Genomic DNA, 16,664 nt, shown 5'->3' with positions numbered 1-16,664 from the left:
TTGAATGCTCATGTCAGTCTACATTCTTAATATACAATTACTGTATTAAAATATGCGTTTCACAGATAAGGTACGATTTGTCACGTAAACATTATAGAATGACAGATAAGATTTATTGAACGTGAGTAAATTAATATGATTCCATTAATCTTACAGCCCAATTCATAAATTATATATTATTTGTACCATTTTAGATTTATTTTACCGCGTCACTGATGATTTGAGACGCTGTGACTCTGCTTCGAAATAAAAAGAAACAGCAATTTAATTTAGTTTCTGAAATACGTGTTCAATCATTCAGTTCAGCTTGACGCTAGAAATTTATTTTACAGAACGGTTTTTAAATCTCATCTTGAAATATTAATTGTAAACAGATACAAGTTTACAAACAAACAAAAACAAATATTCATTAAATTTGATACTCCTCGTTTAAATGGGTCAACAGTGTTGTTGTACTTATATTATGGCCCGGTTTATCAGGGCTACGGATATGTATTGTGTTTTGCCATCATAATATTTCTATAAAATGTTTCTTCCCCTTCAGTTTGTTTATTTTAAGAGGAGTAGATTGTCGTTTATCTGTTTCATATTGTATGTTTGTGTTGGTGTGGAGGAGACTATTTCACGATAAATGTATATGGAACAGACAAAAGAAAGAAGTCAAAATGAGACACTGCCTTAGAACGGCCAGTAAGAACACAGTTAAACTGCTATATGACGTGTATCATTTCTTCCTCACCTTGACTTTAGAAATATATCTAAGGTCTATGGCAACGTTCTACGTTAATTTCTTCCTTGAGTATGTAAAAACTAAATATTTTATTTACATCATGTCAAGTTTCTTAAAATATTTTAAGTTTTTAATTCATAAGGTATATTGCGTCTATTTCTGTCCATGGCAAAAAAGTATTTGATAGGATCATCTCCGATCACACATGGAATTTGAAAACGTTGCTTTCTACATAAATTTGATTTTACATTATATCTTTTTGTTGTTGTTTTTGTTGTTTTTAAGGTTATTCTAAATCTTTTATAAAGGTCTGAACAAATGCATTTTGCACTTTTGATTAAATACCATTAAAACCGAATAGAAAAATTCAGCAAAATAAATTTGTAACTATATGCTTACTTATAATGTTTGTATTTATCTTAAACACTAAGATTGCGTTGATTCCGTACTTCAGTACATGCGCCTATTGTTCTATGTCATAATAAATCATGAGATCAACAATTTATATTTAACTAATGTTCCCTGTCTAATCTATATCTGATTTATGAATATCTAATGCAATAAAATATTGATTATCTCTCAGAAATATATTTATAGATCATTTAGTAGATTAATTTGATTTCTACTTTGCTATGTATAATTATTATTTTTGAATCGTCTAGTTTCGTTGGTAGTCACTTACTTGAACCATGAACGTCGCAAAACTGACTAAGTGGTCACAGTAAAAAGTTAGTAGTCACTTATTTGAACCATAAACGTCACGAAACTGAATAAGTGGTCACAGTAAAAACAAAAGGGTATACATACACAAGCTTTCAACTTTCATTTTGTTTAATGCATAAATCCGTTTGAAATGGCTTCAGTATGATTCAATTTCATTTTGAAAGAAACATTAAAAGACCATTCGACGGAAAATAAAGTAATACCACCGTCACACATACGGCGCAGATAGCTACGTTCAGCTACGGATAGAAACGTAGTAATCCGTATCGATCCGTATCTGAGACATACGGACTGGTACGGATTGATACGGGTTACTACTTCAAGGTACGGCTAAGGTACGGATCGATACGGATTACTACGTTTCTATCCGTGGCTAGACGTAGCTATCCGCGCCGTATGTGTGACTGGGGTATTAAGGACGAAATTCTTGAAACAAGTTCCATATCAATTATGGCTATTAAGTATTTGACAGCTTTTCTGGTTTCTATGAAACACATGACAACGTAATACGATAAGAATATGGTATTTTTCTTGGAATATGATTTCTTTAGAACCACCAAAATATATACAAATGCTAAGTTTTGGATATGAATGATAAATTTGCCTAAATGTAACCTTTTCCAGTCCAGGCTTACTTTATTTATAGTTATGAAAACGCGTACACTTGTTTAACAACTATCGATGGTTCCTGCAAAAATGATAGATTTATACAGAACAGTTATATTTTCATGTGGTCGTCCTATTATAAAATAAAGCTGCGCACCATTCAAACAGTCTAGGCCTAGGTTGATCGCCTTCTATTTCCTCTATATGTTACTTTTATGGCATTGAACTGCCCCAAGCTAACAGATATGACGCAATTTCTTTTAACTATATTTAAACTGTTCTTCGAGATGTTGCCGTGGCTGTGGAGTTACAGCTTTTTTATTTGAATATATTTTGTTCTTAATTGCTAACTTTTATCGACACCGCTTCTTTATCACCAGAAATAGGGAGCAGTATACTGTTATAAATATACAGACACTAAATAGGCGAATAGCGCGACCCATAATCACGACTTCAAATAGTTCTCATTTTCCTCTGTAGAGCTATATTTCCTAACTTTCATTGCAATTGTTTGCTGAAATGGGTTGACCCATCTATGCTTGACATTTAGGCAGCATTATTATCTCTGCGTAAAATGCGTTCCACAGACAAATGCTTAAGTTTTGAGACATCCGAGCTTTCAAAGCAATCAGTTTAGCGATGAGGGCCCGAGTGGTTATGGTTGCTTACTCCAATATAGGTTCGAGCCTTGCTTTGGGCATAGAAATTATTCATATTAGGAGGCCATTCAAATGGCTTCAGGAAGGTCGGTGGCCCAATCCCTATCCTATGAATATATAGGACGTCATGGTCACCAAAAACAATCGTAGTTGACAAGCACAATTTGGTATCTTATGACAGAATATATTTTTATTTTGTATATTTTTCTTGGTAGAAATAATCCATTTTGAACATTTTGTTTCTATGGTTTTGAAGTTTCTGCTTTTAAAAATAGCCATGGTATGCAATTTATTTCAAAATACTATACATTAATCAGGTAATGCTTCTGTATTGAATTATTTTTATACTAGTGGTAGTACTTGGCATATCACGTTGCTGAGACCGTGCATTTTGGTCACAAATGCTAGCAATATGAACCGAAATAGTACATTGACAGCAGATTGAGATAAAAAGTGGAAAACCACAGGTCGCTCAACACGACATAAACGAAAATGCTGCAGGCTCGGTTAGATGGACGGTAGCGGAAGTGCAAGCTACCGTCCACGCCCTCTAGCCCCGGGTTGAACAGAACTCAACAATTACACATGATACGGCGGCGCACATGGAACCTTCAATGGTGCTTAAAACGAACATAACGAACGGTAAGACGACGTCTTGAAATTGGGGGAGAGGGCGGGGCACAAGTTAAGATCACATTATCAAATTATGCAGGAAATATTAGTAATGTAATTTTTAACCAAAATGTAAAATTAATTAATTCCATGGAAGAGTATTGATTGACTATTGACTTGTGCTTTTCGCGTTTTCATAAAAAGATTTTTTCGAAATAAACAAATTCTTTCTGGTTTGTCAATTACATTTAATTCACGATTAAGATATTTGTTTGCGACGTACAGTTTTCACGTGGTTGTAAGAAATAAAGTATTCTGACGTTACTCTTGTAGCAAGACAAACACTTGTTGGCGCAGTCGTAGGAAAGTCTTGAAGCTGTCAATATGTATTTTGTCCGCAGTATGTTCAAAATAATTTCGCTTTATATGTTAGCGATTTTCGCTGAATTTTCTAAGGAAAGTAGTGTGTTGTATGTAAGAAATACACAATATGATGGATATATGTGTGAACATGGCGATGTTGCAGCATCATTTGGTAATACGAAAAACAAAAGAATGTGTCTCTCAGCGTGCGCAGCTTATAGATGTGCACGTGTCTTCTACTATCCCGAGTCAGAATTGTGTCTGGGCTGTTTCTCCCTACTGATCAGAGATTCCCTTCTTGTCAGCGAGGGATCTGTACATTATGAAGCAAGTAAGTCATTTGAACAAAAGCATAATAGCGGTGGGGTACTACTGAAGTATTGTTTAAACTGTTGGGCAAATATTTGGAAGAAATTGGCAAAGAAATTTCTTAGGTTGTTGTTATGATTTAGTATGTACATTACAAATGTATATTGTTTAGTAATACTGTTTGAGTTTACTTTTTACAGAATTTGAATAAATTTGTAGTAAACCTAATTTCCTATTTTTTGTTTGTCTTTACGAAATATATATTATCTACAGAATGTCCAAGTACATATGGCCAGTTCAACACTTCTTGTTACACATACACGGATACTCAGATGACATGGGATGCTGCAAAGGTGCGTATGATTGCGGAGTAAATGTTCTCTTAAATTAAGATGAAATAATGAGAAAATTGTTAAAAATACTTGCATATACCTTTTGCAATACATTAAATTCAAGCGGAATTTCATGTGTATATAATAATCATTGCAAAGACCGTATATTCGTAATAATGTATAATTCCAAAGTTTATCAAAGAGTTCAAACGGTTTTCGTCTAGTTTAGGAAAACTGAAATTCCCTGTCACATCTATCACAATTTTGCCACTGACCATTCCAAGGCGGTGACCAAGTCAAGTCAAGTCCAAAACCTTTTATTTCACTCATTTCATGAATACATCAATAAATGAGGTGAGATGTTTTAACAATATATTGGAGGCTCATAAGAAAATAATAGTACAATTCAATTCTAACAAAATATGATGAGTCCAACAGTGTTTATTTGATCTTATTTCTTTGTTGTCCGTATGGTTTACTTTGTCTATGGCATTATGTATGTTTTTACAATGTACACATCAATACATACGCTGCTATAGGGTTTTGGTATTAGAATACTAATTCCTTTGACGTTATCTTGACTACTATATTTTTAAACAGGTTCTAGATATATTGCTATTCAAATACTGGATCAAATATATGATAACGCATTCTTTAAAAGGACTGTCTTTAGACATAAATTGATATCAGATATAGAAAATGATAAACCAGTATTTTTTATAAAACTGATTTTCACCATTTGTTATTCAAAGTGCAGTTAAATTGTTAAATGATATATTATTTCAAATTTGAATAGCGTGACTAATACTTTTGACAGTTTGCTAAACATTTTATTGTCTATAAAAAGTTTTGAAGGTAGAATTACCTAAACCTAACGAAATCTCTTCCCATTAAAAAATACAAACTAATGAAACCTTAATTACTAACAAACTGACATAAATCTGCAGGTGTGCAGATTTTAAACCTTGCTACAGAAAAAAAACTTCACTATGTTGTGTTAGAGAATACGGTAGCTGAAAAAAAAATTTATTTAGAAAACACTTAATAACAAAATACATGTACATGTAGCATATAATCATTATAAACGACCCGTGGAATAATTTAACAATTGCATAACCAGAGGGAATTATGGCATATGACTGTCGCAAGTTGTTTATTAAACTGTTTTCCCTAATGTATTTAGTATAGGGTTACTCAAACTGGCGTTGCCGTTCCATTAACCTTTAGCCCGCTGGCGGCAAGTGATTCTGCATTTGCGGCCACTGCAGACCAAAATCAGCGTGCAGGTTGATCTTGGTCTGCACTGTTCGTTATTCAGTCAGTAAATTTTCAGTGAACACCCCTTTAATAAATGGTTTGGCCCAAATTGAATGATGGACTAGTTCATTTTAGAAATTTAGCAGGCTAAGAGTTAACGGCAAGCTTCTCAATTTCACCATATAATTATCTCATTAATATTATCGTAAGACTTCGCATAATGATTTGTCTTCCTACGGGACACATATCGTCGGATTATAGGTTTGATACCTTTAGGTCAGTGTCACATTTCAAAACGCAATGAAGAATACACTAAAGCATGGGCAAGTTCCAACAGGAAAAGCTTCAGAATATCAAAATCATTTCAAAGATCATATCGTGAAAATTTTATCAAGCATTAGTAAGACATAATGACGCATTCAAGACCTACTGAAATAGAAGATCTTTAACTTTTACCCTGCTAATTTCCTATAATTAACTTGTCGATATTTCAATAAGGACAGTACTATTAAGTTAAAAGGGGTGCTTACCAAGAGGATACTGACTGAATGGCGAACAGTGCAGATCTGGATCAGACTTCACGGATGTACAGGCTGGTCACGATCTACACTGGTCGCAAAGGCAGAAGCAATCGTGTCCAGCATGATAAGGGATAAAACGCACACGCACACATGCACACACACGTGTACACAATTCCGAATGCCAAGCTTGGACATTTTATTTAGTTTATGGGCCTTGTTTTCCTTCCAAACTACTTTTTTGCTTTTTATTACAGTTTCACCAGCATCCTCTCCCAAGACATGACGATACGAAAATCTGTACGGTTCTCACAAGAAAAAATGAGTTTTATCTTTCACCTATACCAGATACAGGCAGCACCCGCTTACTGCAATTAAAGCGCCCAAACCTTCGAATTACGAGATACCGAATTCAGACCGTGTTTGGTTTTAGTAAAAGAAAATCTTTTTCTCGAGAGCACCATATAGCACCACTTTTGAAAATATTGTGAATGTTGTTCTCTTAAAATTAATTTCTATCTTACGCCTAAACAGAACAACGTCATCTTATATTTCGTACTAAGCTTCTCGTGAAATATTATCATTCTTGTCAGTATAATGAAGTGATGCACTATCCCTTATTTTACAGAATTACTGTGAGAAATTAAATGGATATTTAGCGACCATTGAAAGCTCTGATGAGAACAGTTATGTAGCAAATTGGTTGAATGATAATGGCGGTAAGTATTGTAACAAGTGGGCCTTATTAGTCGCGGTAACTATTGTTATAAACTGGCTAGTACTGCGTGTAAGTATTTTTGTAAACTGACTACATAGCAATGGCAGTAAATATTCTGACAAGTCTACTACATAGTAGATACGGTAAGTATTGTTTACAAATTGGCTATATAATAGTAGCGGAAAATATCGTTACAAACTAGCTATATAGTAGTAGGGATAAGTATTGTTACAAACTGGCTACATAGTAGTGGCGGAAAGTAACATTACAAACTGGCTATATAGTAGTAGTGATAAGTATTGTTGCAAACTGGCTATATAGTAGTGGCGGAAAGTATCGTTACAAACTGGCTCCAAAGTAGTGGGGTTACGTATTGTTACAAACTGCCTACATAGTAGTGGGTGTAAGTATTGCTACTAACTGGCTACATAGTAGTGGCGGAAAGTATCGTTACAAACTGGCTACATAGTAGTAGGGATAAGTATTGTTGCAAACTGGCTACATAGTAGTGGGTGTAAGTATTGCTACTAACTGGCTACATAGTAGTGGCGGAAAGTATTGTTACAAACTGGCTACATAGTAGTAGGGATAAGTATTGTTGCAAACTGGCTACATAGTAGTGGGTGTAAGTATTGCTACTAACTGGCTACAAAGTAGTGGCGGAAAATATCGGAGCAAACTAGCAGTATAGTAGTTGCGGAAAGTAGCGTTACAAACTGGCTACATAGTAGTAGGGATAAGTATTGATGCAAACTGGCTACATAGTAGTAGGTGTAAGTATTGCAACTAACTGCCTACATAGTAGTGGCGGAAAATATAGTTGCAAACTAGCAATATAGTAGAGGCAGAAAGTATCGTTACAAACTGGCTACATAGTAGTAGCGATAAGTACTGTTGCAAACTGGCTACATATTAGTGGATGGAAATATTGCTACTAACTGGCTACATAGTAGTGGCGGAAAGATGCGTTACAAACAAGCTACATAGTAGTAGGGATAAGTATTGTTTCAAACTGGCTACATAGTAGTGGATGTAAGTTTTGTTACAAACTGGCTACATAGTAGTGGCGGAAAGTATCGTTACAAACTGGCTACATAGTAGAAGGGATAAGTATTGTTGCGACCTGGCTACATAGTAGTGGCGGAGAGTATCGTTACAAACTAGCTATTTAGTATTAGGGATAAGTATTGCTGCAAACTAGCTACATAGTAGTGGGTGTAAGTATAGCTTCTAACTGGCTATATATTAGTGTCGGCAAGTATCGTTACAAACTAGCTACATAGTAGTAGGGATAAGTAGTGTTGCAAACTAGCTACATAGTAGTGGCGGAAAGTATCGTTACAACTGGCTACATAGTAGTGGGGATAAGTATTGTTGCAAACTGGCTACATGTATAGTAGTGGGTGTAAGTATTGTTGCAAACTAGTTACATAGTAGTGGCGGAAAATATCGTTACAAACTAGCTATGTAGCAGTGGCGGAATGTATTGTTACAAACTGAAAACATAGTAGTAGGGATAAGTATTGTTACAAACTGGCTACATTGTAATAGGTATAAGTATATTAGAACTACAAGTTTCATGTTTTTCTTTCCAATAAGGAAGCACTAGTTATTACAACGACACAGACGGACTTGTATATTCTCGGTTTTAATTCTAAATATGAAATTTGTTTGAGGACTACCTTTATAGCAATTTATTTTATATTTCTTGCTAAATGCTCAGTCTTTCGTATTTTATTAAAGTGGCATCGACTGACTTGAAGGTATGGATTGGGGTAACAGATTCACAAACAGAAGATGCCTGGCAACCCGACAAAATAACTGGTGTGGCAAATGAAGACTGTGTGGCCATTGAAATTTAAACGTTGGCATTATCTGCCATGCTCGATGTCTAATCCTGCCGTGTGTGAAATTGCTTTGATATAATGCAATACGAATACTTCTTTCTTTTATTAATTTAAGAGAAAGGAAAGGAATCATATACTATGGAATTTTTGAAAACTGCAATGGCCAGTGGTCGAACATGTTCAAAAAGTGTTTGCATTTCAAACTGATATGGAAAACAATGAAGAGGTGTATGTGTATGTGTATGTGTATGTGTACAGTTTGTTTTATGTTTATTTAGTTTAATAGAGTAATCATACTATGTACCTACACTGATATGGCAACATTGTAAGAATCGTATTCACTTGTCTGAGGTTTATTCTGGATCGAACTTTTTATTATATGATTTAATGTTTAAAAATTGGAAACTGAAGATATTGTAGATGAGTCATATTTAAACTTCTTAAAATTATTTTGATTACATTTTAATCAATGTTGTAATGATCAACAAGTGAACAAACAAGGTCAAGTTTAATCTATACATTATTCACTTGTTGAGTCGCTTATTGGCGGATTCAAATAGTTTATTTTTATTTGTTACTTTGTTTCAAATCACTTCTTGTTGCCATTCAAATAATCTTTTATGTGTAGAAAGTTATAAATATTTTTATGTACAATACATTTCTGAGGTAAAATAGATATGGCATTTCATGGACGATTTTAAATACTGAAAGTTGTTAGATTGCCTTGTTATCCTAAATATGACTATACGCAATAGAAATGCAACCAAGCAAAATATTAGTACATTTAATACCCTATGGCTAATCCTAGATATACTATGAGAACCATGGTATCTAACGGGAAAATATACCAGCCCATTACACCGCCTATTCCTGACCTGAAACGTGTAGTTTGGCAAATGAGTACATGTGATATACATATTGAATAAATAATAATTTATCTTCCATCGTCCGCCAGTCACACTTCCTCAGTTTTCTTAGAGATACTGCGTGTATTTTATGCTTTTATCAACGTTATAGATTATTACTGATTAAATGTGTATATAGTCCTCTAGGTATTTATTTCTACATCTGCATATTTAGTAGCTAATGTTAATGAGAATTTACTCTATCTATGTCTCGTCAATCAAATTAAATTTACAATAAGTGTGAAGTTGGCATGCCACTGAGGCGTTTATGTCCCCATTTCCTTTCACAAAGGTTACAAAGTACTATATATGTTACTCTAGATCCGACTTCAGCGGAAACTTATCATAGTAACATGGAATGGACACTTTTATCTCAAAGGGCCAGAAAACAGACCAACACTAAGTCTAAGCACGGGTAGGCTTTTCTAAAGCCGCCACACGGCACTTACGGATTGTAATTGTGCATTAAATGAAATATTTTAGATCATTCTGAAGCAAAGAACGCAACCAAGCAAAAATCGCTCTGACTGACTGAGTTACCGTGAGGTTATGAAATGTTTTACACTCATCACCTCTTCTAGCACCGGTTTAAGCAGTATATTATTATCTTAATAAAATTGAATGGCCTCCATGATCTCAAAGATCCAGAAATGTAGATGCTTCTGCAATATAAATGGTATGTGCCACATTATAAATAGTGTTGTCATCTGACTTTATCTTAAAATAATCTAATTACACAAACGTGATACCCTTAGTTTAAAGAAAAGAAGAAATGTTCTTTTAACCAATACGGTTATTTTTGTGCACTAATAATTTACAAACATGTACTTTGAAAAGATATATTCTACTGTGTCATTTAGTAATAAATTTTTGATGTTATTCGACAATAAAAGGTCTGATCACTCTATGATTTGTGATAAGTCACGATCATCATTATTAGAATTTCCTATTCAATGTCTTCACGTGTAAATTAAAATTGCTAACATTTTTAAATCTAAAATATCTTAATGTATATTACAACAGCTTGAGAAGGACAGGGCTGTTATTGAACCCACAAAGAATATATTACTGACCCTGAATCACGACCCAACGCGTTTATACAATGCAGACAACTCGGCTTTTCCAATGTATATAATTGCTCATCGTCAGATTATACGCAGATAACCGTATTTGCGTGTATCAGTAGCACTGGTCATTTCTCCCCACACATATAGTTTATACCGAACAGAGATTTGCAAACAATCCAATGGAGGGTTTTCATAAAACAGTCCTAGTACGATTAGAAAATGGTTCGATTGACAGCAAGTTACCCTACACGCGGCTGTAAGATGTTTTCACCCCCTATACAGAACGGTTCTGTGTTCGAAGGCCTGTATTGCTGTAGGGATAATACACGCCTGCTGAAGCCCTTGGGATATGTTTGTGCACAAACAATCCCGCGGGCTTCTGCAGACGTTAATACACAAAACAAACGTGTATTGTTGTCACAAACTGACATACGGGCCTCATTGTATTTGTAGTTTAAATGCAGGTACTGCATCATCTTTTTGTAAATTTTTGAGTTATTGAGGTAAATGTCTGATTTTACGCATAAAATGCCTCTAATGTTTTTCTGTATTTCATAACTTAAATTTTCATGTAGATTTTATTAAATTCGGTTCAGTAATAAGAAAGTTGATATTTTATAAACTTCAGTAATTCACGTTTTTATCCCCAAAACCACTATAACGGGCCTTAAATTGTTCTATTCAAATCCGCGCCAAAGTAGTCAGATTTCCCGGCTATATCGTGATTCCCGTGGAAAAACAAATAGTCAGAGTACACGCATAAGCCGTGAGTCCTATGAAATTTGGTATTTGGCGGGACATTACCCTACAAATAGACTGGTCTAGACATGCCTAGCGCACACCACATTTCGACATTAGATGAACCTATGTCAAATTATTTTTTCTTGGTAGAAATTTAGATCGAGGTAAGAAGTTTATTTGTTAGATTTTTGTATAAATTTTGAAATACGATTTTTATTTTGGTAAAATTTTGTTCATTCTACAGAATTTTGCAACATTTACTTTTCGGCATGTGATTTTGGCTAGTTTCGGTATGTCAGGATAATTTATTAAATTTTTCAGACTTTTGTAAATTATTTCGAAAGAGGAGTCTAAAATGTTTCGTTTCTATATGCTGTAAGATTTGTACTGAAATTTGTGTAACATGATAATTGTAAAGTACTATTTTTCAAAAACATATGTCAAACCTTTCGTTGTTATGGAACGCCGATACTGCATTGCATTGTAATGTTAAATCTATGTGGCAAGTCTAGTACTGTATATGTAATATATTATTGTAATTTGAAATTGTGTGCCAGTCTATAGCATATACATACGTTTTGTTGTATGGCAATTAGATATTATATTTATGCTAGCTTTTGAATAACGTTTATTTCGCATTGCATTGTGCTAATTTGTAGTTGTAAATAATAGCTGCAGTTTATCATTTCCATATCTATATTTTTCGTCATAAACTTTTCATATCTTTTCCATACTTTTACTTTAGACTTTTAAGTAATTAATTTTAGTAATAATGGAAGTAATAAGTGACGTATTTTAATCACGTGACGTCTGAACTTAGTAGCACATATATTTTTGTATAAGTAGCACGTATTATTTATGGGAGCCTACGGAGGTGTGGTGTACCCAAAGGAGCAGTTTTATGCTCTGACTTATTTGTTTTGCTATGGTGCTTACCATATGTTATATATTTTTTAGCTTCTTCCACCAGACGACTTTTATCTGTTGATACTGTCACGACCCGGAAGTACAATGCCCGATGTTCATTTGTCTTCACTCGCCTGGATGTGATTTTCCTAGCGCAGAGCTTTCGTCCCATGGTTGTGCCGTAAACGGCAAAGACGATGATTTTTTTTTATCCTCTGAAGTCAGCTCAGATTTTTTTGCTTCATTCTTTCTTACAATAAGTTTTTTTTCCCACTTTTTCATTTATTCATTTTACATAATCATTTCTGTAAATAAATTTGTAAATATTGTAATGGGTGTGATTTGTTCTGATGGTTGTTGTCCCCGGTACGTCCACCCTGTCACAATTGTCGCTATTCTTGCATAAATAACATTACACGACGACTGAATGCATTGTTTTTCATATGTGATGACATTACGATTCCGGTACATTTTAGTTACCATTCGGTTGTTCTTGGAAACGGTAAACATGTTTTAAATATCCATAACCGAGGCACACATAACAACAACACTACTAAAAGCGTCATTTGAATGTTTTTGAGCATCTTATTTTTATTTTTAGTTATTACAAACGTTACATTACACATAATTTTGCATATATATATCTTAAAAATCTGTTTAACAGGTACACAATTTTAAGAACAACAACTTTACATTCGAATTGTTTTGAGTACGAACACACTTAGAATACGGATGAGTACGAAGCTAGTGACTAGCTTCCGAGGTTTATTATATGAATTCTGCCAAAAAATCAGGTAAAACCAAAGCGATTTGATACTAACAAAAATCATTAATATAATACCTAAAATCAGGCAATAGCACAAGTTACACGCGATGCTTATTTATTCACAGTTATTTACAATAACTGAACAGACGCTTTGTAATGGGAGTAAACTCTAAGAGAAGCTAGTGCGTACATTGATGGGGCAGTACGTTTTGGGTTGGAAACTGATATCTAAACATACTGTGGATTACATTGTATCTATAATGCTACAAGAAGAGGTTATTATGGAAGAAACAAGATGCAGATGCCAAGTATCAGTCTGCGCAAAAATACATACATACGTCCCTGGCAAAGCATTTAAAAAATAAAAATCATGTATTAACAGCACGTGAATTGCCTTGTTTGCACACGAGTTTTCTCCCGTTTGTACATGGGCGGATCCAGTGAAAAAAGTAGTTTTTATGCAAGAATATTTGTGTACGGCCACTATACTCATTTGAATTTTGCGGTCAGTGAGCTCTTTAAACAACACAATATCTATCTTCATCATATATTCTTCAGCACGTTTTCCTTTTATTCAACCTTGTGGCCCAAGGAGAAGCATGGTGACAAGCAGTTCGGGGTATTAAATGGAACATGTAGGTGAATTAATGAGCAAGCGGTAGTTTTTCAAGTGTATTCCGTCATGCATGGGAAAAGATTTCATCGATTGCAAAGCCATCGAGTAACAAGAAATATCAAAACTGTGAAAGTGTTTAGGTTTCTAATACTTTTATCAAGAATATGTGCATGACCTCCGTGTAGTAGTTTCGAGATTTACTTGTCTTACCTATCTACTTTGAACTTCTAGGTAAAATATTTGTTATTGGGAATAAAGTTTATAATTACGGAACCTGTTTTTTCCAGTAAATTTCAATACAAATGTCGCAAAATATATCTGATAACAGTTTTGTTAACATAAGTGTGAATCTTACATATCTACGCGTTTCCTGCGTAGACGTTCACATACCGATATTACATTTTCGATGTATACAGAATTCTTGAACATCCCCTCTAGAAGTCTAAGACGAATCAGTACAACGATGCCGTCCCCCATTTTTTTGCTAGGAATTTGGTTTGAATTCTCTTGTTTTCATATCGGAAGATGCAGAAGCGCTTATTGACAGACAAAACAGATTTCAAGAAGAAGATCTGTGAATACCGGAAGCTCTTTCGAAAAAGCCCCTGCTTTGGACTTCAATTCCCGCTTGAGGCGCTTTAAAAGAGCATTGCAAGCATCCATGTGATTATGACTAAAGACTACATTTTCTTCTAGCAAGGGCAAAATAACATTGATTCACGATACTGCCATGATTTCTTCATGTTATCAATTATAGATAATGCGTAGGTTGTTTTCCGTTCTTTGTTTTTGCACACGTCTAGCCATAATGCGACAGTAGCTCTGCTACAAAAGATGAAATCATTAAAGATTAATACCATGCTCCTTTTTGTATCAATTTCATCGTACACACTACTGAGTTGAACCGACACGCATCGAAATCTAAATCATAAAAGTGCAAGTATTATTAAATTTTGCTACTGATGTAAATATTTGATAGTTCAATATGGAAATAAAAGTTAAAATTGTGTGAACGTGTACAATTGTTTCCTTTTAGTTTGGAAAAAAATATGCGTAAGCCTTTTCACTTACCTAATTACTTAATATAGCATTTTTGGTGTTCAACCTTTAACTGGTATCCGATATACAAACAAATATATGAATTCATCGGGGCACTGCAGTGGAACAGTCAGTGGCGCAATTAACCGATTGTCAAGCTCCCAGTGGATGGTGTTGTTTGATGGTGGCCGTTCCAGAGCTATTCTCAACTTTGTCCTTAATTGTTTACTATTTATTTTAAGGAGGTGGGTTACCTTAATATTTGTATGTGTGCATGCCCAACCGGAAGCTAACTTTAGGATTTACGACAACGTTTACGACAAATTAAATGTGTTTGTATATCTATTTTGCAGAAAAAAAAATCATTAATCCGTGTCTGATCTTATGCTTTAACAAGGCGGAATAAATGAATAAATTACCACAGAAACGCTACAAGACATTGTTGCATTAAAATGACGTCACCGATGCCATGACGTTTACGCGTCAGTAACCGTGCAAAAATAATAGCTTTTATCTTGAAAGTACGTGATTCTGAGCATTTTTTATTTGAGCTATTTTTAAACAGTCACTTGTATTTTTCTGAATAATGATCAATATTTTGCGGTTTTTATGAAGTTATATTGAAATGTTATGCGGAATGTAAGAGAATGGATGATGGTAACTGATGTTATTGAGATTATAGCTAGGTGAAAGGTTACTTAATACGGCCATTTATAAAAATACATTTGATTTGTAGTACATTTTTCCGTTTCCATTGATAATTCGCTACTTACATACATAAACTCTGCTGTAAAATAAAATTGTTCTTAGGTCTCTAAGGACAAGTCTTTCTAGCAATGATGCATTTGGAGCCATTTTCTTTCTTTCAAGTCATTTTTAGAGCATAGTTTAAGTATATAAGTACCGAATAATCAACGGGGACGGATAAATCTGGTAACTCTTGTATAATATCAATAATAAAGTCAACTCTAAATATTTGAAATTGCTGGAAGGATGTTCAATTATCAATCAATCATTAACTACTTGTCTCAAGATGCAGAGATACGCTTTACGTCAAACTTTATTTTATGTCCGTTTTACACTTCTTAAACGCTAGAACGACTTTCATAGAGCTCGATCCTTTTGTTTCACACATCAATATGACATTTTTCTCACACAGTGACATTTGGCGCCCAACAGAGAACCGAGGCAAGCTTGTTGGTCAGTCTTACGACGCAAGCAATAATATGTACCTCCGGAATTCGAGGACGAAGTTTTGGGCATGTATGTCACGGTACGAACATGGTCATGTTAGGGAAGAAGATGTGTCAGGCAGCCGGTTAACTCAGTTGGTACAGCACTCGCCTTGTAAGCGAGGGTCCCGGGTTCGAGCCTCGGACTGACTGCACTTTTTTTCACCCTGTGACATCAACTATGAAAATAAGAAAATCGAAACAAAGATACTCCGTATACTCGTTTTACAAACTTGTCATCAAATATTATAACCTCATAGGAAAGCAATTCGAAATTCTGCAAGTACCGATTGACATATACTTTTCGAACTGATATTACTTAAGAAATTTCCTTTTTTTTTCCTTTTTACAGTCGTCAATAACGAAAGGTCGTATCTGCTACTTATGACCCATTTACACTATCCAAAATTACATAATATGCAATCTAAAAATGTCGTACCTTTTTCCTCAGTATATATTTTTAATAACTTGTCGAAGGTGGTTGTTAGTAACAGATACGAACTTCTTTTATTACAAAATTTTTGGCTCAATAAACAGGGTCACATATTTTTATTTTCAAGATTCAAGATGTGGTCTTTTCAATGCATTTTCCGAAAATGTATAGGTCATAAAAGATTGACAGTTACAGTTGCGACCAGAGACAAAACTGTCGACCTTTTATGACCTATACAATAAATACTATAAATATTCCGCAATATTCCAGGGACGTAGATATCATA

The 16,664-nt window shown here is 34.4% G+C and overlaps 1 protein-coding gene across 1 annotated transcript; it reads left to right on the top strand.

Moving 5' to 3' along the window:
- Window positions 1-3,700: 3,700 nt before the first annotated feature.
- On the top strand, window positions 3,701-9,530 carry LOC123541123 (C-type lectin domain family 2 member L-like). The gene is made up of 4 exons (XM_045326528.2): window positions 3,701-4,024; window positions 4,276-4,355; window positions 6,738-6,828; window positions 8,571-9,530. Exons 1-4 carry the CDS (start codon window positions 3,715-3,717, stop codon window positions 8,687-8,689), a joined length of 600 nt encoding a protein of 199 aa, XP_045182463.2. The 5' UTR covers window positions 3,701-3,714; the 3' UTR covers window positions 8,690-9,530.
- The last annotated feature ends 7,134 nt before the right edge of the window (window positions 9,531-16,664 follow it).

The sequence above is a fragment of the Mercenaria mercenaria genome, chromosome 16 (assembly GCF_021730395.1).
Source record: "Mercenaria mercenaria strain notata chromosome 16, MADL_Memer_1, whole genome shotgun sequence".
NCBI lineage: Eukaryota > Metazoa > Mollusca > Bivalvia > Venerida > Veneridae > Mercenaria > Mercenaria mercenaria.
Note: the sequence above shows the minus strand (reverse complement) of the source record. Positions and strands in the feature narration are given on the sequence as shown.